The sequence below is a fragment of the Brachyistius frenatus genome, unplaced genomic scaffold, assembly GCF_029030835.1.
Source record: "Brachyistius frenatus isolate BFR_SWC_R1_liver_20210118 unplaced genomic scaffold, ASM2903083v1 Contig_20, whole genome shotgun sequence".
Taxonomy (NCBI): domain Eukaryota; kingdom Metazoa; phylum Chordata; class Actinopteri; family Embiotocidae; genus Brachyistius; species Brachyistius frenatus.
The window spans coordinates 5,559,786-5,584,277 of record NW_027210619.1 but is presented as its reverse complement, the minus strand read 5'-3'; the positions used below and the strand labels follow the sequence as shown (position 1 = coordinate 5,584,277).

Sequence of the window (24,492 nt, the reverse complement as noted above, 5' to 3'; positions counted from 1 at the left end):
TGATTCTCTCTCTAAGATCCATTTGGGACACTTCAAAAAAAACAAAATCTATTTCGTTTTCTTTCATGAAGAACACGGAACAGCAATTGAATATGCGTGATATTGAATATGCGTGATGACCCCATCCTGCTCGAGAGCTGCACCACTTCTCTAAAGGACGGATGCAAGCTGATTTCCCATCCTGACAAGGCCAGATGGGATGCAATGAGATGGGATTTGATATCCATCCTTCCACACAACAAAACGCATGTAACATTCATCTTTTCAGAAAACAGGCCCAGACTTGACGCAGCAACCAAAACCATACTGTAAACCACATCTTGATGAAGCCTCCCCTGAGTGTGTGACCTACCGTCAGTATCACAGAGCAATATTTGCATTTCAACATTACAGCCTTTTTATGAACGCTGTGTGTCATCACTCTTGTTGACATGGGACGTTGCTCGAGGGTGCATCTACAAATTAAACCTGCCCTAGATGAGTACATGCAGATAGGAGCAACTGTATGCATAATCTCAACATAACTAAAAACACGACGTTTTGCCCGAAACACACGTCGACATTCAGTGAAACAAGCAGCAAAACTGCAATGCGCCTTTACGAATGATTCAGATTGTCTTACCTCGACGTTTTCACGTACGCAATAGGACAATACAGCCATCAATATAGGTATTGCGGTATGTCCCATTTTTTCTCGCCTTCTTTTGTCTCTTTTTGTGACGAAGTTGCTAATGTAAAACAACTGCCTCCAACATACGCTGTCTGGTTACATCAGCTGAAGTGATGGACACTGCGTTCGTGCGTATTCTCCTGCGTCTTCCTCCTGGTCGCTCTCGCTGCCAACGGGCTCTCCAATGGCAGCCGGGGCTTTTATGGGGATGAAGTCTGACAGAACCAAGCCCTGTTTCTGCGGGTATTTATCACAGACTTTACTCATGGCGTCCTCGCTGTGGCTTGATAAAGAGAGACATCTGGTGGTGACAATTTGTGAATGCATCTGAGATTTTTTTGTGTGTGTTGGATTTAAGAGACAAAACTAGATTTGTATTGTGTATTATCAGTCAGTTTGTATTCTTTTAATGCGTAGCTGTTTAAACTGAGCAGAAAGCTGACTGCCTTTATGATATGTCATCTAATGAAAAATCTACATATCTGGTAGAACTGCACACAGATTACATTTGGAGTGTAATATTTCAAAAGAAAAGAAGCAGGGTACACCCTGGATAGGTTGATATTTTGTCACAGGGCCAACACATATAGACAGACAGAAACAAAGACCATTCACACCTACGGGCATTTTGTTTTTGGAATCACCAATTAACTTGACATGCATGTCTTTGGACGGTAGGAGGAAGCCAGAGTACCTGGAGAGAACCCGCGCAGACACAGGGAGAACATGAAACCTCCGCAGAGAAAGGCCCCGGCCGAGGTTTGAACCCAGAACCTCCTTGCTGTGAGGCGACAGTGCCAACCACAAACCAATTTGTGACATTTACTAAAAGGCTGCATGTCCTTGAATTGTACCACTTCCGCTGAAGTAGTATTCAGATTACACTCAGGTGGATTTGATCTACTCATGTCATTGTTCACCTGTGATAAATATGGCTGTACCTCAGTAACAGTGTGATAGTGTGAAAAATGGCATCAAAATCCTGTGAAAGTGTCAGAGGTCAAATTGTAGTTCGAAACAAAGATGAGCTTCTTTACTGTTAAATCATGGGTGTACTGAAGGTTTCTATGAGGGCCATGCATGGGACTGCAAAACGATTCATGGAAATTGGATCAGTTGTATCCAAAGCACAATGAGGCCAACCTGAAGTAACCTCATCATCAGAAGATCAATACATCAAGCATAAAAGCTACTTCATCACTTATACAGAATTTGCTAAATAAGGAGCTCAAGACTCCAATCAGCAAAAGTCCTGTCAAAAGAAACCTCTCTCGTAGAGGTCGAGTAGTGGTCCTAAAACCACTTTTCAGAGGGGGGAACAAGGCCAAATTCTTGAAGTGGGCTAAAACAGTTAACATTGGATGATGGAAAAAAAACTTTTTACTGATGAATTCAAGTTAGAGATTAGTGGCAGTGACATAGGTGTGTATATAGGGAGACACACCATACAGAGAGTGATACCACAGTGGGACAAGCCCACAGTGAAACGTGGAGCTGGGGATGTTTCACTACTCTGGAGTTGGGCCCCTGCACCGAATCGACTCCACATCAGATTCATACTGGAGCAGGATAATGAGCCCAAACATGCCTTAAAGCTTCGTAACAACTTCTCGAAGGGCCAGAGAAGACCAAGGAGAATTGCTGACTGTCATAGACTTTCCTTCACAGTCATCTGGCCTCGGACCCACTGAACATTTATGGGGGAACTTGAGGGCCGAGAAATCCAAACACAGAGCTCTCTGGGACAGATCATGGTGAGATAACATTATCCGGTTATCAGGTTTAACGCAAACTTACCCATGCAGCTTGAGTGTTTGTTGATATTAAAACAAAGGAAATACGTAGACCAAATACCACAATATTCTGAAATTCATGTACATTTTATTGAGATGATATCATTTATAATGAAAACTGCATTAAATTATAAATAAAATAATAAATGAACGCAAAATAGAAGTAGTTTCATTAGATGTGTCAGCCTTTCAGACCCATATGTTGTATGTGTATGTGTGTGCATGCAGTACTTCTTTGACCTGCTTAAAATCATTCCAGTGACTTATTCTGAGGGGGGGGGGGAATTGTAGAGCATGCCATATAGTATGCAATCAACTGACTTTTATTATGACCATTATTGGGCCAAAGGTTGACTGAGTAATAACCACATCCCAGTCAGTAAATAAAATACAATTATGACATATGAAAATACTATGAAGCATCCATGTAAGTATTGTAAAGCATCAGGAAATCTGTAGCCCTTTTTATTGTATATACAGAATATAAACATAACTTAGCCTACATTTTAGACTAATTTGCAATTTAATGTACTTTCCACACAGGCTACTTGGTCACAGAATGACAAAAATCGGAGTACTTGGCAGCAACATCCACAAATGGTCAGCAGGGGGAACACATGTAATGAAAATAAAGGGGGGAAAAAAAAAACACTTCCTCCTGCAGCAAGTCCCCAAATGGAGAAGCGGGTGGTTGAATAAAACCTGTATCTTTAACACTGCTAGAGAGAACACAGGGACATTTATTTGTATAATTGGTCTTACGGTTCATTGAAGGGCATTGAAGGGTATTGAAGGAGGGTCTGATTTCTGTAGGACAGCTACAGCTGCTGCAGGTGCTGCTCTGGGCGTGGTTTATATCATAGGTGTGTGAGGAAAAGGTCGGTCAGGTGTTGCAGCATTTCCAGTCCGCGACGGTACAGGAAGAGACCACTGGTACTTTTTTTTTAAAACTTCAAATACGCCTTTTTGCTCGTCATTTAAGACAATATTTTCGTAAATTCCTGCACTTTCGTTCGTGAAGGAAAACAAAGTAACACGCCAAAAATAGTTGTTTTGGTTCCTCTTGGTTTCCTGTCGGTTTTCTCTCTTGAAGATGAATTCTGCCAGATATGAATATGAGGTGAGTTTTGTCAAATTTGACGCAACTGTTTATTTATTTAATTTGAACGTCATCGTTCGTGACGGTATATGTTGTTTTGTTTCACCCAGGTTCACACTACATAACTAAAGTTTGCTCTGGGTCCAGATCTGCTGCTGTTATACTGCTCTCTGTGGGAGCTGTGTCCATAACACGATTACATTTACAGTGATTCATTTAAAATCCTTCCTCCTCAGACATTTGGCCTTTGATAGCCTTTCTGTATATTACCATAAGTCGCCTACATTTCTGGGCCGCACTCAATCTTGAATAAACATTCACCCTTTGAATAAATAATTTAAACATGCACTTCTGGAGTGTTAGAATGGGTCCTTCTGTGTTCTTCATTTTGGCCAAAGACAGACTTTAAAGTAGGAAGTTTTGAATTTGATTTCAGCAGGAGTCAGGGAATTGACCCTTAAAGTTGTTTACAATGAGGTTGCACTTTAGAAATAATATAATTCACTAAATTAAACATAAAAGCCAACTACTGGAAATGTAGGTTATCACATTCTACATTCTCAATTTCTATGTTGTCCTTGATCTCTTCTACACATCATTTTGTTATTATTTACCAAACAGTAATTTCTGGGTGTCACTAAGGCACCAGGTCAGATGAGGGAATCACACTTATCAGTCATCAGACTTATTTACCTTTTAGAAGATACTTTTTATGTTCAATTTGGGTTTCTTCAAATACAGAAAACAATTCTTAAAGCTGTGTGACTATTGTTTAAGCCTGTGATTATTCTGGATCTGGTAGATGCTGTACCAAGGGGAGTGGTTGCGATAGGGATAGAGGCCTAGAGACATACTGTGTCAGTATTAGTAGCTGGTACAAACTTGTCTTTTAAAAAAAAATTGTTTATGTTTTCCGATTGTATGGAAGGGGTTTGGTTGAATGTCATTTACTTTGGTAAATCACTCAAACCGAGGAACTGGGTAGCCTGCGTTGGTGGAGTCACATTCAAACTCTTCGGTAGAAGCACCCATGTAGCAACTATTCAAGATCTACAGCAGTGTCTCACTTCCATTGTACCACCACACAACAGGGTGGGGTGGCATCAGTGGCACAGCTGCTGCCTGCTCATCACATTCACACTGGTTTGATGATGAAGGCATATCGTTGTTTTAGGAAGTGAAAGGCTTTTTTTGTAGTATAACATTTAAGCAGACTTGTATGTTAAGTGATAATAGGATGTGAAAACTACCGAAAGCGTATTTTGCCTCACCTATCGGTCAAATTCTCTCAGAACAGGCATACATTATGTAAATATTCAGACAGTTCTTGTTATTTCATACTGTAATCCAGTCTTCTTTTAGACTCTCTGCAAAACCAGTGGAGGATGTGGGCGTAAAAAAAAGTGACAGACAGCCAAAGGTGAACTCCTCTTTGCAAAGAGATTCATTAATGGTTACAAGGCATCGGTCCGTGCTGCTCAAATTTGCCAGCCCTACATCCTGTTTTTGACAGCTTCATGGAAAGTGTTTGCTCCTGGGTAAATGCACATATCTTGTGTACCAGTTAGTGTACTGCTGCTAATATGAGTGAACAGCATCAGAAATCAGGCAAAAGAAACTACTTTTCTTTCTCAGTGTAGAGAATATTATTAACAGACTTAAAATAATCTGTAGCATATTGTTATATTATCTCTCGCATTGCTCAGAGATGCCCACAGTATAGGGTATTTGACACAAGTGAACAACAAAAACACAAAACTTTATTTAAATGTAGCCAAACATCCATCAAACCATATAATGGATGCAGTTAAATTTGATAGAAATCAGCACGTATAAACATTGTCATTCAACACCTTGACTGTTTTCATCTTTAAGCTGGGACAGATACTTGTCTTAAATTACATAAATGTATTGGGTGAAACTGTTAGTAACTAGATATTTGATTACTCACAGACAATGAGGTCATTTTTAGACACTGAATCAAATGGGAATACTGTGGTTAATGTAGTCGGTCTGTTCTCTGCTTATGTGGTGACTCAGCAGAGTCGTCTGTAAATAATTCTTCAGGCAAGGCCACGCTGCTTTTCTTTTGTATTTCAGCCCACATTTCTAAAGCGGCCATGTTGAAACTCAGCAACCAATGTGAAGTGAATGCAATGCTAAAGTCACATCTCTTCGTATTGACTCCACTGAATGACACATTCCAATTAAAAGTTGATCCTCTGTAAAGTTTAACAGTTCTATTCAGTTTTACGCAGGCTTTATGTGCACTTTGTCAGACCTTTTTAGCCACTGTCTGCATCTTTGGGGAGAGAATATGCCAGTGGGCACTATCTGAACTTCTGTTCTTCCTTCAGTCTTCCTCAGTTGTGTAGTGAGAAAGACGCCATGAGGGTTGATTTGTTGACTTACTTGTTCCCAACCTCATACTCATACACAGCTGCCTGGCTGGACCTGCAGCACACAGTAACAAGCGAACTGCTAAAAATATGCTCGGGGCTACTGTCAGGTAGGAGATGTGTGTAGGAGTTTCTTCACTGAAAGTTATCGCTGTATGATCTTGTTGGACCCTGAATTGCTCTGATTTGTTGTTATATTTCTTTGGGCCTTTTGGTTGCAGTACCAATGCGCATGAGAGTTTTACACAGGGCAATGCCAACAATTTTACACTTTACTGTTTCAAGTCTGTTTAGAGGTCCTGGTTAATATGACTGCATGTGTGCAAAACGTTGTTTGAAGCCTTTTGTATAGGATCTGCATGAAATCTGATAAATTGCCTCGAGTCATGTCACTTGAGTCAGCATTAGCTGAAAACTGAAGTTTTAAGCAACAAAAAGTCTGGGTGTGTGGAGGTAAAAAGACGTGGCCAGCCTGTCTTCATCTCCGCTCGAGGTTATCAGCTTGAGGCTACATTAGCTGCTAATATTGTAACAGTGAATCTGCATTGTGCGTAATTAAGCCTTCAGGGTTGGACAAGAAGGAAAAATGCATTCAATAAATTAAATAATGTCTTTGGTTGTGCTTAATCCACTGATTATTTTTTTTAAAGTGTCCATTTTGAATGCAACAGTGTTATGCCGGTGCAATGCTAAATGGGTGGAACTGAACCTTCCTGCAAGGCCTCAGATGTTGTGCTGTGTGATACTGTGACACTGCAGTGATGTTGCTGCTCTAAAATGGGCCATGACCTGACTGGCTGATTGGCTGAGATATAAAATTAAGGTTTTTTTTCAATGTAGAATCCCAGAGGCCCCCTTTTTTTTTTTTTCCTTTTTTTTTTTTTTTACACCAAACATTTGGATTTGTCACGGTAAAGGAAAAAAAAAAACGGCAGTGTGACAGATAACGTTAGTGATGGCTCTGTTTTTTTTCCAAGTGTCCTTGTAAATCGTGATGGTGAGTCAGGATACGCAATACCGGGTCCCAGAAATGGAATTTGGCCTTCACTGATTTCATTATTTACACCTGTGCGTTTTCTTCTGTGAGATGTCAAAATGTTGTCTGTGGAAAAAAGCCTATTGGAGAGCTTTGTTTGTGATCATAGTAACTACAGTGACCGTATATCAGCAAAGGTTATCAGATCTGTGGCTAAACTCAACTTCAAGGGTTCCCATTTGCCACATTAGGGAAATGAGGTATGGTTGCTTGCCTTCAAAGAAATTAGGAAGGTAAAAGTTAGAGGGTGGCTGGAAGGGAAGACATCTTTGTCTGTCACAGAAAGGCACTTGGGAGTCTGCAACCCTCCACACCAACTGAAGTGGAGACAGTTTAGGAGATAATGGAGCTGAGAAGGAGAAAAAAAAGTTTCTCACAGAGCTCAGAGAACCGAGTCACAAACCAGTTTCACACTATGGGATGTTTTTTCCTCTAGTGTTGGCTGTGTTACCTATTCATTAAAGCAAGTGTGGCTGAGTGCTTAAAGCTTGAAGATGTATTTAAATGTTGGAAATGATACAGGTGGCATAAGCACCAACTACTACTACACTGATTGTATTGTGTTTGTTGTGCATGTACAAGTAAATACAGTCATCAGATAAATGTAATTACATAAATCAAAATATATACAGTCAGTTAAAAGGGAAATAATCAAGGTAAGTGCTATAGTACTTTGCAGTATGAGAAATTGTTGTCAGTGAAGTTGTTGAAATTACACGGCTCACAACAGTCCACTGCTTGTGGGTGAGCTGCTATTTTAGCCACACCTCGCAGCCTTGTTAACTTGTTTCCTACTTGTCAGGCAGGTTCGACTACACAGGAATACTTCGTCGCAACTGACTGCACGTGTTTACCAGCGATGTTTCAGCCCAGATTTGTTTTCTCGTCAAACATTAACAGTTTTATTTAGCGTCAGCATGTTGTGTCTTTTCTTCATAATTCAGTGCTGACTGACGGACTGACTACTTTCCATTTAAAGATAGCAAAGCTGACTGAGATGGTATGAAAAAAAAAATGCAGCACATAGTTCAAATATGGGAAAGTATTTCTTTCTAGTGGTGAAGAATGGAATATGATGAAGAGTATGTAATGGTTTTATTAGGCTGTGATCAGGGTGACTGATAGAGAAGGACCCTGGAGCACTTGCTGACCCCATATCTAATGATTCCTCTCATTCTGGCCCATGATTGCGGTTACAGATTCCAATTAGAAAGCATGTGTGGAAGCCTGGGCTGGGCAAGAATAGGCCTTAATTGCCGTGAGTTATCATCCAGACTCATGTAATTGAGCCCCCATCTTAAGGGGCAGCCCATCTGACAAATTGATTTAATACCAAAGTGATTCTCCATCCCTAATGGCACTCGGGCTTCTTCACTCATGGCCTGCAGGCACTGAATTCATTGTGTGTTGATTACTAACGGGCCTGAAACCTTTTCTCTCAGTCCACCCACTTTAGAGAGCTCAACAACAGACACGCATACAGTATTGACAGCCACACACAGCCCAAAGCCCCATGCCCATATTCTTACTCTGTGAGGTTCGCACGTAGCCATCGTACGATGGAGATATGAGTGTGGTAGCTGTCACATTTACTAAACAGGTTTTGCCAGTTTTTGCAAACGTATAGAAGCTGCGTGTTTGAACTCGTAACGCTTGGAACATTGTGTAATGTATTTCACATCACATTGTGCAATTAAATCATGCAGCAGTTTTTAACCCCTGCCTTTCGGTGCAGTCTGTTTGTTTGTCAGCAGGATTACAGAAAAGACCCTCCCCCAGTTTTCATGATATTTTGTGGAAGGGTGTAGCATGGACCAAAGGGGAACCCGTTATATTTTGGAGAGGATCCAGCAATTGGCCAATTAAATGCCTCTTAAAATCTTGAAATGGCTTTAAAATTGAAGTGACAAAACATAGGCTATTGTAGAAATACGCTGACTCCACATTCAGAGATGTCAGTAATCCTCAGGGATACGCATACACTTGCTCAAGCTCAATAAAGCCAGCAGTAGTTATGAAGCACTTGAGGACAGTGGTTTGATCGAGGAGAACAACAGCTGAGATATGAGGCTTCAGCTGGGCACAAACATATTTTGACATCTTTCTAATTGTTTTGGAAATACATCCAGACATATATAATGATTGCAGATGGAGATTTGCATATTATATAAGAGTGAACTCTTGGCCTTGGCAGAGGCTCTCCGAGTACTCTTTAGTTTATTACAGTAAAACTGTTCTGTCTTCCTCGATTACACTGAGTCGACTTCTTTTTAGACTCTTCATGGCAGCGGGTCAGAAATATTTTCCTTCTAAAGTTTTAACAAGTTTAGACATAGAAAAAAAGTCCCGGTGTCAGAGAGTATTTTTCACTTCTGTAAAGGGAATGGTGTGTTTATACAGTTTTCTTTCTAATGTCAGTCATAGAAAATTCCATCTAAGCTCACTTAGGAGCTCAGCTGTTTATAGAGAAGAAAATGATCTGAGGCTGAACGCTTTCAAAGCAAACACGTGTATTGTTTATGTTTTCTAGATGATATACACACAGATTTACAGATACATCTTTTGGAGGTTCTCAGTTTACTACCATGATGAATTTATTTGCATAGATTGAGGATGGAATAGTTATGTAGCCAATACATTTTCATGAAATGGAATTTGTTCAGTCAAAAAACATCTGTTAATGAACCACTTCTGATAGAATAATCTGTAAATCTATTTTAAGGTTTGGGTAAAATTTAGGTTTCCTGTAGTTCACAATGTCAAGGTCTCCATTCAGGGCATGGCGTATTTCTTGTTTGTTTGCTGACTCTGTTTTTATATTTTTCTGCTTTAGGGCCGCAATGGCCATCTTGAGCGGATCGACTTCTTAACCAGCAAAGAGAAGGTGCCATCGAAGCGGAAGACTGGCATCTTGATTGCCGTTCTTGTGGTGTTTCTCATTCTTGCAGCTGTTGCAGCATTTCTCATTTGGTTTTTTGTCTGTGAGTATTTAAAGCTTTCTGATAATAAATCATCCAAGCTAGATATTGGGAGTACAGCACTGCGCTTTTATATGCTTGGGTAAATTAAAGATGAAGATAATTACCACATGCTGGACGATCTGTGAGCATTTCTGTGCATAAATCAAAGTTATTCCTGATAGAATTAAATGAGAAATTCAGATATTTGCATCGGTAACATCACTTACTACCAAGACAGCCATCATAAACTGTAAAGTGGATCATTTACACCAGCTGTGAAGGCACAACTCTTTGATACAAGAGTGCAAGAGTGGCTTGTTTGGACTTTGTAATTTCCCATTAGTGTTAGCCTATTTGACAGCTCTGACGTTCTCCTTTAATAATGCAAAGAAGAAAAATGTCGGAGTCCATGGCACAGCTGTCTTGTCATTTACACATGCAGAGTCTGATGAAAAAGGCCTCTGAAGTCTTGATAAACACCATCTTGATTCAACTGGCTGTTTTAATTGCTCTGAGAACCAAACTGTCTTCAGTGAGAGATTGCACAGTACAGCTTAAGACAGTGCTTCAAAGCCAGTTAAAAAGTTTTCTCTTTCATCAGAGGCATCCATCTCGTAGCATTTTGTTGATCAAACACTTAACTCTCATCTGCCTCTCTCCTCCCAAGTCAGAGCTGCTGATTCAGAAGCCACCCTCAGTAAGAAGGTCAGCCCATCAGTACAGGTCTTCAGTGGGCACATGAAGCTGGTTAATATGCCTTACGACCAAAAGCTGGAGGACACCGACAGCCAAAAATTCAAGAATTTGGCAGGAAAGTTGGAGGCAATTGTGAGTCTTACATGCAAAGATGTTCTTTTCCAACTATTGTTAATTTTTCTAACATGTAAAATGCTATTGTTATCTATTTTGAGCTGAGTATTACACCCAGATCTCTTCTCTTGTTAAGGATTATCTCTGGATGTTGTTTGCTGACGTGGAAATAATTTTTAAATATGTCCCTCCTAGTACGCAGAAACTGCTGAGGGCACATTTGCGTCGGCGGAATAAAACGCTGTGCATTCCCTGAGTAATTCCCTCAACAGCATCTCCTATTATTGGAGGCAGTGGAGATGTTTGTAGCACCACTTAGAACCATGTTGGTAAAAAAAAAGAAATGCTTCGCTCAAACCCATCAAGCACACACTTTCTCAGTAAAAAGCTACATTAGTAAGGGTGATAGGTGAGAATTAGAGTGGAAGTGGTGGACAGGAATATTGGCTGACTAGACAATTGGGGGAAAGCTTTGTGATATACGAGGTTCATGGAACAAAAAGAGAAGCTTTTAAAGAATAAATCCAGATATCTTTGCATGGCAGGTAGAAGTAGTGTACAGCTTCAAGTAAACAGTGCTTTGCTGCAGTGAAGCGTCGTGTTTAACTTGTTGTCCCATGACTTTACACTGTAATCTGTCACCACCTGTCTGTGGAGTCCTGGAGAATGGTGCTGTTTGATCTCCTCTCTTTCTCCTAGATGGGATTCATATTTCATTTTTCTGAATCGAAATTTAGAAATTAACTTTTGGAATATGGTCTTGATATTTTATTTCATGATAATTGACCACATTGTTCTGTGAACAATCATTTTCAATATAAATAGAAACTTCTTGTGTTCTGCAGCTTGTTCTTTTTCCATGTTGGTGTTACCTTGAGGGAGATTCAGTAAAACTTGAATGCTCTGACTTTTTCCTACCAGTTGGTGTATTATATATCCTTCAGTTGTTTTTTTTTCCCACAATCAGCACTTGCTGTGAACTTAGCTAACACTGCAAGTTTAATATATGATTGTGACCGAGTATGACTGCAGCCCATTTTTTTCTTTTTCTTTTTTTGACACCGCTCACTGCAGCTGAAGGTTAATTGAGAATTGCGTCATGTGCTTTCATGGAAGGCAGTTTTTTATGTTAACATGTTAATTTGTCTGTAGGCACACAATCCTTGTACATGTTCTGTTCAATAAAAAAAAAAAAAAAAAAAAACGTTTTTTCTTCACAGCTGAGCGAAAACTACAAGAAAGATCCACTCCTGGCAAAATACTACACAACATCTGTGATCACTGCATTCAGGTATCATTGAGCTCTTCTATTTTTTTTTTTTTTTTTTTTCATACCGCTAAACAGTCAGCTGTAATGCCTGTGGAGACTTTTTGTGAATAACAACAGCTTCACGCTAAAACTTATGAGGGAAAAACTTTGCGGCACCAACCTCCTAAGGGTTGGGAGTTTCAAGCCTGTTGCATTTTCTAACAAAGGTTAGATGTCTGTTGACATGTGAGCACATGTTTGTGTAGTATTGCATTGTCGTGAAATATGAATCAGCAGTTGCAGTAATTCATGACAGTTGATGCCCCATGTAGTCATGCCGTACTTATACAGGATGTGAACAGAGCATGCAGCTTCTGCCAGATGGCAGCACCAGCAGCAATTCACTCTTATAAGTTGATTCAATTTGGCTTTTGTGATCTACAATAACCCAAATTACACATTTCACCAATGTTTGCTTCCTCTTGAATGTTGAAGCTTGTTAGTGAATGGTCTCTCTGTGCCTTCTTCCCACTCTCCATCCTCTTATCATCTGTGCTTCCACCAGTGAGGGCGTGATAGGCTATTACTGGTCCCAGTTTGATATTCCAGCCAGTGACCTGGCGGTCGTGCCAGAGTTCTCCGAGGAGCGGGTGTTGGAGACACTGGAGAGTGGCATTGAGGATCAGCGCAGCATGGCAAGCAGCAGCGATGTCGAGATCAGTGAAATCACTGCCTCATGTAAGTACCACCAGGGGGCAAAAGATAGGCACAGCTAGGTGTTTTTCTAAAGCAGGTTCTAAAAAAATGACATTCAACAATCATCAAAGATGAAGCATTGTGAATACAGATCTGAAAAAGGTTATTGTCATCTCCCATCAGCATTGGTATTCTGCGTGCTTTCTCTTTGTATTATTGGGGTCTGCTCTGAATTGTGCTGATAAGATGATAACAGATAAACTAGACCTCTCAGCTTGTGCTGCATCTGAGATTGCACATTTTATGCCGTTTGGATTCTCTAATGATATTAGCTTGGCCCTGGCCTGGCTTGAGACAGCCATTTTTCTTCCTTCTGTCTTCTCAGCATTCACATTGCATTTGTCCACATCCTGGCCACTACCCAAGCGCTGGCCCCGTGACTCAGTGGTTTTGGTCCTATTTAAAATGATTTCTGTGGGTATGATTTGATGTTGCTGTCCCAGATAGTTAGACAGAGATGTATGGGCTGCTGCTGTAGGGCAAGGTGAGATGGAGCAGAAAGAGCTACACACCATCACCAGTTCCCTTAACTGCGGGGAAATGGAACAGAAAATGTGCAACCCAAATATTTTAGGCTCATGCATCAAATTCTATCAGCCTCGCAACTTTAGTGACCCATTCTTACCTTTCCTCCTGTTTCTCCACCCTCACCCCCATCTCTGTGTTTCCAGTCACAGATCCTCGCATGGCCAGGAACCCCACAGCTGGTGAGTACAGCATGTCCCATTTCAATCACTCGCAGCTGTAATTTTCCAGCTGGCTAGATGCTAGATGTAACGAATGGCTGGCCAAGCCTGTATTGTACATGTGCTGCTCCAGTCGGAGATTGAGAACCTTGTATCAGGCCAGGGCGAGTTACTCACTATGCCCGACACTTTTCTTTGGCACTGTCTGGTGATTTATAACATTTCGATGATTAGACGATTTTATATAACATTACCATAGTAAGTGTACTACCCTTACACCCATACACATCTATAGCATAAAAGGTAGAAAAACTCATGATTACATAGAGTTCAGATAACATTATTTGTAAAGCAATGTCATTGCTTTGTAAAATTAAGAATCTAGATTCTGTTTTTACTGTCAGTATGTCTTAAGAAAATAAAAAAAAAGTATTTAATGAAGATGATATAGGACTTGATGTTGTTTAGGCTTTAATTTGCCATTTATAAACTACTGTTTCTCAGGATGCCCACACCCATTGTTTGACATAATCATTGTCTTTATTCTCAGAAGAATGTTTCTACCATCTGGAGGCTGACAAAGCGACGCGCAAATTCTTGTCTCCGGGGTACCCCACAGGCTACCCCTCCAAGTCTCGGTGTCAGTGGCAAATCCGAGCTACGGAGAACAACGCCATATCTGTCAGTTTCCCTTTTTTCCACATCGAAGATGACTGCTCCGATGATTTTGTCTCGATTTATGACTCTTTGAGTCCTGACGATTCACAGGCCATCACAGAGTAAGTAGGGCTGAGCATGTCCAGAGGGTTTGGGAGACATGTTGGCCATGGGACATATATAATAATAATAATAATAATAATAATAATATTGATGCTTTAGAATGTTAAATCTTGATGGATGGATCAGACTTTACCATTTTACTATTTACAAGCGGCATACTGTCATTGCACTACTACTAGTAAATGACACGTTTCACTTACTACATCAAATTGTGGCACATGTCACTTTCTCATTTTGCCTTAGCAGCATTTGTTTGAAAGGCTTCAACCAACATTTATCTAATTTGTTTAGCCCTGCAGTCCAGACAGAGGGGAAATACAATTCCACATGATTCCCAGAAGGCAAACCACTAGGAATCACTTTGTATTTGAGTAAAATGTTGCAGTGGGATGTGGGCATAAAAGCTGTTTTGATGTTGGTGAAACATGTTCCACTTCATTTCTTTCACTGGATTTGTGATAAAAGAAATTTTCCTTTTGCTCTGAAGCCTTCAGTGCTATGTGTCCCATTTAGTGTCAACTTTAGAGACCCCAGTGAGATTGAGTTGGCTCGAAAAGACCTCTGCTTTCAAATCTGTGAAAGGTGCCACCCTGAACCCTGCTGTACCACAGTGTGTAATTGCACTTTGTCTGTGGGGAATGAGTTGGATTCTGAAACTACAGGCTCTGAATGCAGCATCAGTTGTAGCTGCAGGCAGTTTTAAACTCAGAAACCATTGCCAAACAAATATGCGTTACCAAGCGATGCATTACATTTTTATAATGCTATTGAGTGATCAGCTTTATCCAAGGTGACATGGGGTTTATGAGAGCCATAGTATAATACTCTATAATGACATTATTATATGGGAGGTAGATGTATTGCTGTTCTTGCAGCGTCATTCACACTTCCATGGCTCTGCCGGCAGCAGTGCTGAAACTTTTTGCTAATGTACCAAATGTTTGACTTTGAAACTCTGCCTAAGCAATTTCTATCTAGTACTGGCACATCTCTCTGTATTTATCTCTTTCTCGATTTGTCACTGCTCATCCATTGGTTTCTTTTCAAATTATTGTTTTTCTTAGAGCATCTTAATGCGCTGGAGTTTTAATGCTTCTGACTACAGAGAATTACAGCTGTATTTGTGATCTATAAGTGTTGCACTGGCTAAGGAAGATTAGACTCGATCTATAAAATGCATCAAACACTTGGAGAATGCATGGCAGTTGTGTTTGCTACAATGTTGTTATGAACACCTTCTGTTTCTACAATTGTGCGTGCGTTGTTTACCACCTTGCTTGACTGCTCATTGTTCTCTTGTAGGAAGTGTGGTCAGAGGCCTCCCTCCAACCCTCTGGAGGTGGTGTCATCCGGCAACATAATGCTGATTAACTTTATTACTGATAGTCATGTCCAGAGGCCAGGCTTCGAGGCCCACTACAGAGCGATTCCCATGATTGATGGTAATTAAGTAGATATTAACAGTACTTAACATCATCCATTTGCCAGCAGCATTCTGTACTATATCAGCTACATTTGTTGAGTTCATTTTGATCTTTGTACAAATGATAATTTTGTGCCACAATGTGAATAAATGATATGTGCATTTCAGTGAGAAGATGTGGTGGTGTCCTCACTGAGCAGGCAGGAATCTTCACCTCCCCACTTCATCCCAGCTTCTATCCTCCTGCCGTGGACTGCAATTGGACCATCCAGGTTTACAACATTGCCTCTCTCCGTGGGCCCCCTCCTCTGCCCAACTGCCCCCCTCCTCCTCCTCTTCCTCCTCCTCCTCCGCCATCCTTAGCCTGCCATGAGAAGAATGCCGAGGCAGCAGTATAGAAGCCAAGCTGTTCAGTACCTCTTCTATCTTCATCTGTCAGACCGCTGTTGCTGCTGCAGCTCCAGCTGAGCTGCAGTGTTTTTTGCAGAGTGTGTTTGTTATGTGTTTGTTATGCATGTGCCCGTATGTGTGCCCGTGTGTGTGTGCCTGCAGCTTGTATGCTTGCATTTACATGGGATAGACAGGTCTTTGTGTCTGTGTGTAGGTGGAGGAGTGACATGCATGGCAAATAAGGTTGTTAGGAACCAATCACCTGTTCTTCTGCACTGTAGGTCCCTGCTGGGAACCAGGTGCGGGTGAAGTTCAACATGTTCCGCATGAAAGAGCCAGGGGTGGACACCCGCATTTGTCACAAAGACTATGTGGAAATTATGGGAACCAAGTAAGGAGTCAATACTCATTTAAATGACATGCAGCATCTTGTGTGAATTACTTGTCTGGGAGTGTATGCATTCAAGGGACATTCCAGCTTGTACAGCAACAGTAAAGTTGTATTATCGTACGAAGGGTGGGCCATATGGCCCTAAAATAGTATCACAATGTTTCAGGGTTGATTTGCAATAACAGTATTTTTGAAGGCATGTAAAAATACTGAAAAATATGGTCTTATTTTCAATGAAATACAATTGCAATGCAACAAAATCAGGGTTTTAGTTTTATATGTCTGTATAAACTCAACCATTTCTCTCAGTCCTTTAGTTTGTAACAACATTGGTAACTCAGACTAAGATTCAGATCCTCTATTATATATCATGCATTATTACATCACTAAGTTGGAATATTGCCATCATCACTAAGATTTCTTTAATTACAAATTATACTGATATTATAATAAACAACACAATTGTTCTCAGCCAGTTAAAGAGCTAAAAAGAAGTCGGACTGTACAAGAAGCACATACAAAGTGGTCTAATAAGCAGACGTACTGGTTTTGAACAAACTTTCAGGTTGGCCAAATGTGTCTGCAAGAGGAAACAAAGGGGAAACCGTCTTCTTTGACATCCATCTCATTTTACACACCAACTTCTTAGTTTAACTTTAAACAACTTTTTCCTGCACAATTGATGACAGTTTAAAGTGTTCTGACCTAAAATATTTCAGATTCTAAACTGTTGGTGTGTTTACAACTCGTCTGGCTGCTCATGCTTTTTGCCCCGTTGCACTTTTTTGTAACGCGGCTGCATGTTCCTCAATATCAGCAATTACTTTTTCATCAAAGCAACTAGAAGTACAAAAATGAAACTGGGTTTTGCTTTAATAGTTGGTTTTACTTCCCAGGTATTGTGGAGAAATGTCTTCTTTGGCTCTGACCAGCACCACCAATATCCTAATTGTGAGTTTCCACTCCGATGAGTCCTACACTGACAAAGGCTTCAGTGCACAGTACAACGCCTACGATCCCGCAAATCGTGAGTTCAGTCTTATCTCTCATCCAAATTTACACAGAACTTGTCAAGATGGGTGACATATTACAACGTGACAGTGACACCCTTAGCCTTCCATTATAGAGTAGACAGGAAGAGTAACTGTGTAGTCAGAAAGACGAGAAAATGGTGGCTGACTGACAGTCAAAGAGAGCTGTTTAGTGATAGAGGCTTAGAGACTGCAGCAGTCAAACTCGAGAGCAAGACTAATCACCAGAGAGCTTGTTTATTGGGTCTATTTTATTTGCCACTGTCAGTCAGGAGCACAGCGCTTTCAATACCCTGTGCTCTTTATGTCATCTCCCAGTTTGACTAAAATGGATTTATAATTGCTCTGATGAACAGGGACAAGCATTGGCAACATGACAGATGTTGTGAACATACTGTCACCCCCTCCCGCTCAATTCGTCATCATCGTCTTTCTTTTCATTCTTTTTTTTCCTCTGCTGCCTCTCTCGTTTCTGTTTTATGTGAGCAGCTTGCCCCAACAAATTTGCCTGTGCCTCTGGCATTTGCATCGCAAAAGAAATGAAGTGTGATGGCTGGAACGACTGCGGTGATATGAGCGATGAGATGAAGTGCCGTAAGTTCCCCCTTGACCCGGTCACACGTGTCTTGCCTTTTCTCCCTGAACTCCTATTCCAATCATCTCCTATGTCCTCCTCTCATTTCCTAAAAGGAATAGTTTGACATTTTGAGAGCCAACTCCTTGCTTTCTTGCCTAGAGTTAGATGAGAAGATACTACTCTCATTTCTGCCTTTTAAATATGGCCAGCAGCCAGTTAGCTTAGCAAAACTACTGGAAACGGGAGAAAATCTCACCTGCATCAGACCAAAGGCTACAAAATAAAAACCCCAAGCTGTGTGTTATGGGTAAGGTTATACCTATCTTGTCTTCATCTCGCACTGCCTTGTTTTTATATTCTTTTTAAAATCAATGTCAATTTATTATCAATATCTCATTTGTAATGTATTTCTATGTCAAGCACTTTGAACTTATTTGTGTCTGAATGTTGCGACATAGATAAACTTGCCTCAAGGATGCCAGACTCCAGCTAATGGGCAAAAAGCAGTCTACAGCTAATTTAGTTTTTTTTTTTTACACACATTAAATTAACTAAATATAGCACATTATTTAATGACCTTTAGAGGTGTTGGGCAGAGCCAGCCTTTACAGTCCAGTCTTTGTGCTGAGCTAACTGGCTGCTGTCTGTAGCTTCATATTCTGCAAGGAAGAGGACAAACACATTTGTCAAAACACAGCTCCGTTGATTTGTGTTGTTGATCATCTCATTTTCAAATCCCCGATAGGCTACGTACATTTTCTTGAGTTGCATTGTCTGATTGAATCTCTGCTGTTTCAGACTGTGGGAAGGACCAGTTTTCTTGCGAGAATGGTTTGTGCAAACCGAAACTCTGGGTGTGCGATCGTGTCAACGATTGCGGAGACGGGAGCGATGAGAAACAATGCAGTAAGTGTCCCCCTCTCTTAAAGCATCCTTTAGGGGACTCTAACCCCAGTTAATGCTGGGCTAATTGTGCTAACATTAAATGCACATCACTGCTAATGTGGTGATCACTGACTCCTGGGCTGTGTACAGTCATTACTTTATCAGTAATGGACTTTGTTTGACGCCTCGCCCGATTTGCTCAGCGTCCATCCAGACACTTAATCATATGTGGTACATGCAAGAAGAATGGAGACCGATGCTAATGCGTACCGTGGCCGCGCCATTATTTCGTTGTAATTTCCTTCCTCACTATGTTTCATCGCCTGCAGATTGCGGGGAGAACGAGTGGCAATGTGGTAATGGGAATTGTTTGCCCCAGGATGTTTTGTGTGACAATAAGAAGGACTGTGAAGATGGAAGCGACGAGGCCTCTTGTAAAACCTGTAAGTGGCTATGCTTATTCTCCTCCCAGCTCAATGCACACTTAAAAAAAAAATCACCAGAGATTTTTAAGCATGTTACACACACCATTAAGTAATTAACCACCAACCACAGCTCCATGTAGTTGCAGGTTTAACAAAGATGTTGCACTGAAGACTTTATTCTGAACTCCAAGTATTTTTTATTGCACTGTTTTTTTCTTTCATTTCCTCCCCCTCTCCACTCCACTTTTTATCAATTTCCCTTTCACTCAGTAACAGACACACACAAAGGGCACTCTTTCATTTCCTTTTGATTTTCACTTCTGTGAATAAAGAGGGATATTAGACCTCAACCCCAATCAATACGCCCAATCAATGCAATCTCTTCCTCAATCACTCTGTATTGTGCATTCAAGCCTCACTTTGAAGCCTCGCTGATTGCATAGTATTTTACTGGTTAGAAATGTTTTTTCATTTGGGAACCTGTCTCCATCCCGCTGTAGCTCCTGGAATCTGTTCCGACTACAGCTTCAAGTGTAAGAACGAAGACTGCGTCAACAAGGTGAATGCCGAATGTGACCGCATCAACGACTGCTCTGATAACTCGGACGAGGCCGACTGCGGTAATACATGTTTTAATTTCTTTCCCCTTTACAAAATTCAGCATTTTAAAAATTTCAAAAAGTGGACCTAATCTTAACATTCAAACTAGATTATAGAGGCAGGGTTGAACTGCGCGCTGGGCTGTCTGTTAGAAAAGAGCCCCGGGCCCTGACTGCTTTATTTATTTCATTCTTCTTTGAAAGCAGTTCTTGTCATCTCTGAAGTTTTTGTTTTTTCCTCCATTTAAGCCTCAGGGTGTGTCTGTATTTTTTTCTCTCTTTTTTTTTTTTTTTTTTTTTTTTTGATCAGCTAATATGTCAGTATGCCTTATTAAGATTCCAAAGAGTCATAGTAGCATTCACAGCCAAGGTCGGTGTCATGATGGCTCCAAGTCAACTTAATCTCATTTTCAGATTTTTCTCTCCGATCATTCATGCCAGTTTCACCTTGTATTGTGCACTCCAACACCTCCCTCTTTCATTATATTTTCTGTTGAATTACAGATTGTGGCACCAGGCCTTACAAGCTGAATCGAATCGTCGGCGGGCAGAATGCTGAGCTCGGGGAGTGGCCCTGGCAGGTCAGCCTTCACTTCATGACCTATGGACATGTTTGTGGTGCCTCCATCATCTCTGAGAGGTGGCTCCTTTCTGCTGCCCACTGCTTTGTCACCAGCTCCCAAGAGTGAGTCACAGATCCATATCACATACACATGTACAGAGCAGGACTATGCTGTATATTCCCTTTTTAGATCTTACTATTCAATCTTCTCAAATGCATTCACCTGGATAGAAATAGAACTGTGCGCAACAGAGGAGTATTTATACACACATTGCCTGTAAAATTATGGAAAACTTCCCCTGATACAATGGGGGGAAAAAAAGTGTTCCTACATCTCATCCATGAAAGCATGAAGCTGTATTCATCAGAGTGGCCTGTAGGTGGTGCACTAACCATGCTCTTCAACCTTAGCCACTATTATGATTTAACAGGGAATGCCTTTATTCTCATGGGTTCACAGTTGCTGTTGATAGTTGCAATACAACATGTTGTTATTTAAATGTGTTCATTGTATATTTGTGTGTGTGTGTGTGTGTGTGTGTGTGTGTGTGTGTGTGTGTGTGTGTGTGTGTGTGTGTGTGTGTGTGTGTGTGTGTGTGTGTGTGTGTGTGTGTGTGTGTGTGTGTATATATATATAAGTATGTATATATGTGTGTATATATATATATAAGTATACATATACATATGTGTGTATATATATATCATATATATATGTGTGTATATATATGTATACGTATATATATGTATATATGTGTATATATATGTGTGTGTGTGTGTGTGTGTGTGTGTGTGTGTGTGTGTGTGTGTGTGTGTGTGTGTATGAAAATATGAACATTTTATGTAGTCCAATGATATCATGCAGTGGCAAATGTAAAAAAAAAAGCTTACGATGTACAGGTTTTTTTTTTTACACTGTTGGAGTTTTAGTTTGACAACTTAACACCAAAAATGAACAAAGCAAAACAACAACAAGCAAAACATAATCTAACCTTAAACGTAGCACATGTTGCAGGGCTGTTGTGCTAGATTGCATGCATCCACCTGGTCCTTACATGTAAATAAATAACATCTTGATACTGCTTCACCACAGGAACCATGTTGCATCCAACTGGCAAACCTACAGTGGCATGCAGTCCCTGTTCAAGCAGGATGGCATACAGCTCCGCCCATTGAAGAAGATCATCTCCCACCCGGATTACAACCAGATGACCTTTGACTATGACATTGCACTGCTGGAGCTCAGCTCGCCACTGGAATTCACCAACACCATCCAACCCATCTGCCTACCCGCTTCCTCCCACGTCTTCCCTGCAGGCATGTCCTGCTGGGTCACAGGCTGGGGCGCGCTCCGAGAAGGAGGTATTATGCATGAATTGGTGATTCTTGGTAGAACTGTAGTCTTTTTTTCATTCTTTTTTTTCCACTGTAAGTAATTATTATTATTATTATTATTCCTGCTTGGGATATTTATACTGTTATTCCTCGATTATGGGTGACCCATTCTACCACTGTTTTTCCTTTTTGCATATCCAACTTGCATCAAAATTAAGGCATCCCACTCCTCCCCCATCCTTCTCACAGTGATCTATTCATCTCATTCCTTCATCTTCTTCCCCTGCCTGCCTTTTCCTTCCCTTCATCTCTTCCCCATTTCATCCTGTCTACTTCCTTTCCTTCAGTGTCCCTCCCATTTCTTTATCTCTCCCATCATGACATACATTCTTTTCCGCTTCATCCTGCCTACCTTTTCTCTCATCTTTTTTTTCATCTGTTCTATTCAATTAAGCCTTCTTCCATATCCATATATCACTGCAGACGTCATCTCCCCTGGGAAGCCTCTTAAACCTTCATTAGCTAACACTGATCCAACCCATTAACACCTTTGAAGTTAGTGGTGAACACAGAGGTCACGTGCCAGAGTGCTGACCCCATTGTCGTGCTCTTGCAGGTCAAAAGGCGCAGGTTCTACAGAAGGCATCAGTGAAAATCATCAATGACACAGTGTGTAACGTGGTCACGGAGGGCCAAGTCACCTCCAGGATGCTCTGCAGTGGATTCTTGGCTGGAGGAGTTGACGCATGCCAGGTGAGATAGTGCAACAATTTCACCAGAAAAGAATAAAAAGGACAATGGCCTGATACAGATAGGCTTTCACTCCCATATAATTATTGTGCTCTCACATCTAAAGCCAGTCTCATAAGCGTTCTCCCTCGACTGTGCTTACCAGGGAGACTCCGGAGGCCCCCTGGTGTGCTTCGAGGAGAGTGGGAAGTGGTTCCAGGCCGGCATTGTGAGCTGGGGTGAGGGCTGTGCTCGTCGTAACAAGCCCGGTGTCTACTCGCGCGTCACCAAGTTGAGAGAGTGGATCAAAAAGGAGACAGGAGTTTGACGGCGTTGTGAGGAACAGGGAGGAACGCCGAGCGGGGAACATCATAGTGCTAAAAATAATGGAGACGGAACATTTTAGTCTGATTCGCGACACGTCTCTCCTGAGATTTATTCATTTAGCAGCAGGCTGGGGATGCTGTTGCATGGACCCAGCTACTCGCATGAATGACTTTAAACACTTTATTTGGTTGCCAACCACCCAATGAGCTCCTCCCACTTACACATTCACAAATAAACAGACTTATATTTTGTATAGTTTTTAAAGGAGTTCATTAACACTGTCTTTTACCCCATTTATTTTACCACGATTTGTCCACTTTTAATTCAGATTCAGAATATGACTAAGTGTTTTTCTGAGTACATTATCCTTCCCTTGTTTAGTTTTTTTTTTTTTTTTTAAGCCTTAGTATTATATATTTTTAAACTGGTGAGATGCCTTTATCCTCTTGCTGCAGTGAATGTTTTACATTGCCAGTAGGCTCATGCAGTTAATAGCTTTACTTTTGGGGTTTTATATGATAAATAGAATTTTGACAAAAACTAAAACGAAAGAAAGGAAGAAATTACATCCATGTCGAGGCATTTTCATATCATACGAAACTGAATAAAAACTGCTGCTTTGAAGGTAGAAAATGCATTAATCAATCTATGTTTTGCTTTGGAAAATGGCCAGCAATGAGGTATATCAGATTTGTAGTCAGCAGGCTAAAACAGGCAAAAAAAAACACCAGCATGGTCCTTGAAGAATGAGACTGGAGTGATTCCTAAGTTTTTGATGATCTGAACAGGCATCCTAGATCAGTATTTGTACTTCATATTTACAGATGCTTACTGGCCTTGCCAGGTCTGTGAATGATTTGCCGAAATATTAAACTCAAAAGGGAGGGATGAGGATTAGGCCCGGTCGGCTTTTGCACTGGTCTCTAGTTAAGTTCAGGGTGATTGGGGTCTTCGATCACATGCACCTCAGAGTCAAAGTAAATCAGCAGGGTTTTCACCAGTTGCCAGAGCAATGCAATCCATTCGTATCCCTATGAGAGTTTCCTCTCACAGCTTGAACAACATATTTGACTGGATGGTTTCCTTGGACTTATTCTGGAACTGTTAAATCCTAGATAAGCACACCAAAGATTTACATAAGTATTATTGAAGGGGAGAAAATTAAGAAATTATTGTTGAAGATGTCACTCAACTGGCCTTTTTTTGTGAATTCTATAGAGACTGTTAAACTATGCAAGAGTAAATGTGTATTTTCTCAAAGTAGGGAGGCCTCAACTTTTAAATCAAGGATATTTTCATTTTACACTTTAACTGGGATTTCGATTATGGCCTTACTTTATATCCTTTCCTTGTTTGAGTGTGTTTGTATGTTTTTTTTTAAAGAAAGAGTCAAGATAATAAAAATATTTTATCTGATTCCACAGGACCTAATTGCATTACCTGTATCATTTGTCTTTGATGGGATCTTGTTTTGTATTATGTCGTGCATAATAACTGCATGTCTTGGGAGACCTTGTCCCTTCTCACTGTAGAATTGTAATGAGCATGTACTTCTCCTCCCCATTGTGAGCACTGTGCTTACC

At 40.7% G+C, this 24,492-nt stretch overlaps 2 protein-coding genes across 3 annotated transcripts in view; one reads left to right on the top strand and one right to left on the bottom strand.

Moving 5' to 3' along the window:
* Positions 1–898, bottom strand: part of aplp1 (amyloid beta (A4) precursor-like protein 1) — a 39,965-nt gene extending 39,067 nt beyond the window's left edge. Inside the window, exon 1 of one of the 2 annotated variants that reach the window (XM_069696236.1) lies at positions 623–898. In XM_069696236.1, coding sequence (XP_069552337.1) covers positions 623–688 — 66 coding nt within the window. In that variant the 5' untranslated portion in view covers positions 689–898. The remainder of the gene's footprint in view (positions 1–622) is intronic. The other variant, XM_069696239.1, reaches the window with a different exon arrangement.
* Positions 899–3,383: 2,485 nt separating this feature from the next.
* st14 (ST14 transmembrane serine protease matriptase) lies at positions 3,384–24,325 on the top strand. The gene is made up of 19 exons (XM_069696233.1): positions 3,384–3,583; positions 9,831–9,978; positions 10,625–10,785; positions 11,988–12,058; positions 12,582–12,754; positions 13,444–13,479; positions 14,009–14,237; positions 15,541–15,680; positions 15,830–15,933; positions 16,333–16,442; positions 17,339–17,469; positions 17,963–18,067; positions 18,849–18,956; positions 19,265–19,378; positions 19,861–19,980; positions 20,464–20,644; positions 21,612–21,880; positions 22,470–22,606; positions 22,749–24,325. The coding sequence occupies exons 1-19, from the start codon at positions 3,557–3,559 to the stop codon at positions 22,908–22,910; spliced, it is 2,526 nt and encodes an 841-aa protein (XP_069552334.1). The 5' UTR covers positions 3,384–3,556; the 3' UTR covers positions 22,911–24,325.
* Positions 24,326–24,492: the final 167 nt, after the last annotated feature.

Excerpts from the sequence above, each read along its gene's own strand:
- st14 (XM_069696233.1), top strand. The coding sequence starts at position 3,557 with ATGAATTCTGCCAGATATGAATATGAG. Across the intron at positions 14,238-15,540 it reads GATTCACAGGCCATCACAGA|GAAGTGTGGTCAGAGGCCTC; the intron begins GTAAGTAGGGCT and ends GTTCTCTTGTAG. Across the intron at positions 21,881-22,469 it reads GGGCGCGCTCCGAGAAGGAG|GTCAAAAGGCGCAGGTTCTA; the intron begins GTATTATGCATG and ends GTGCTCTTGCAG.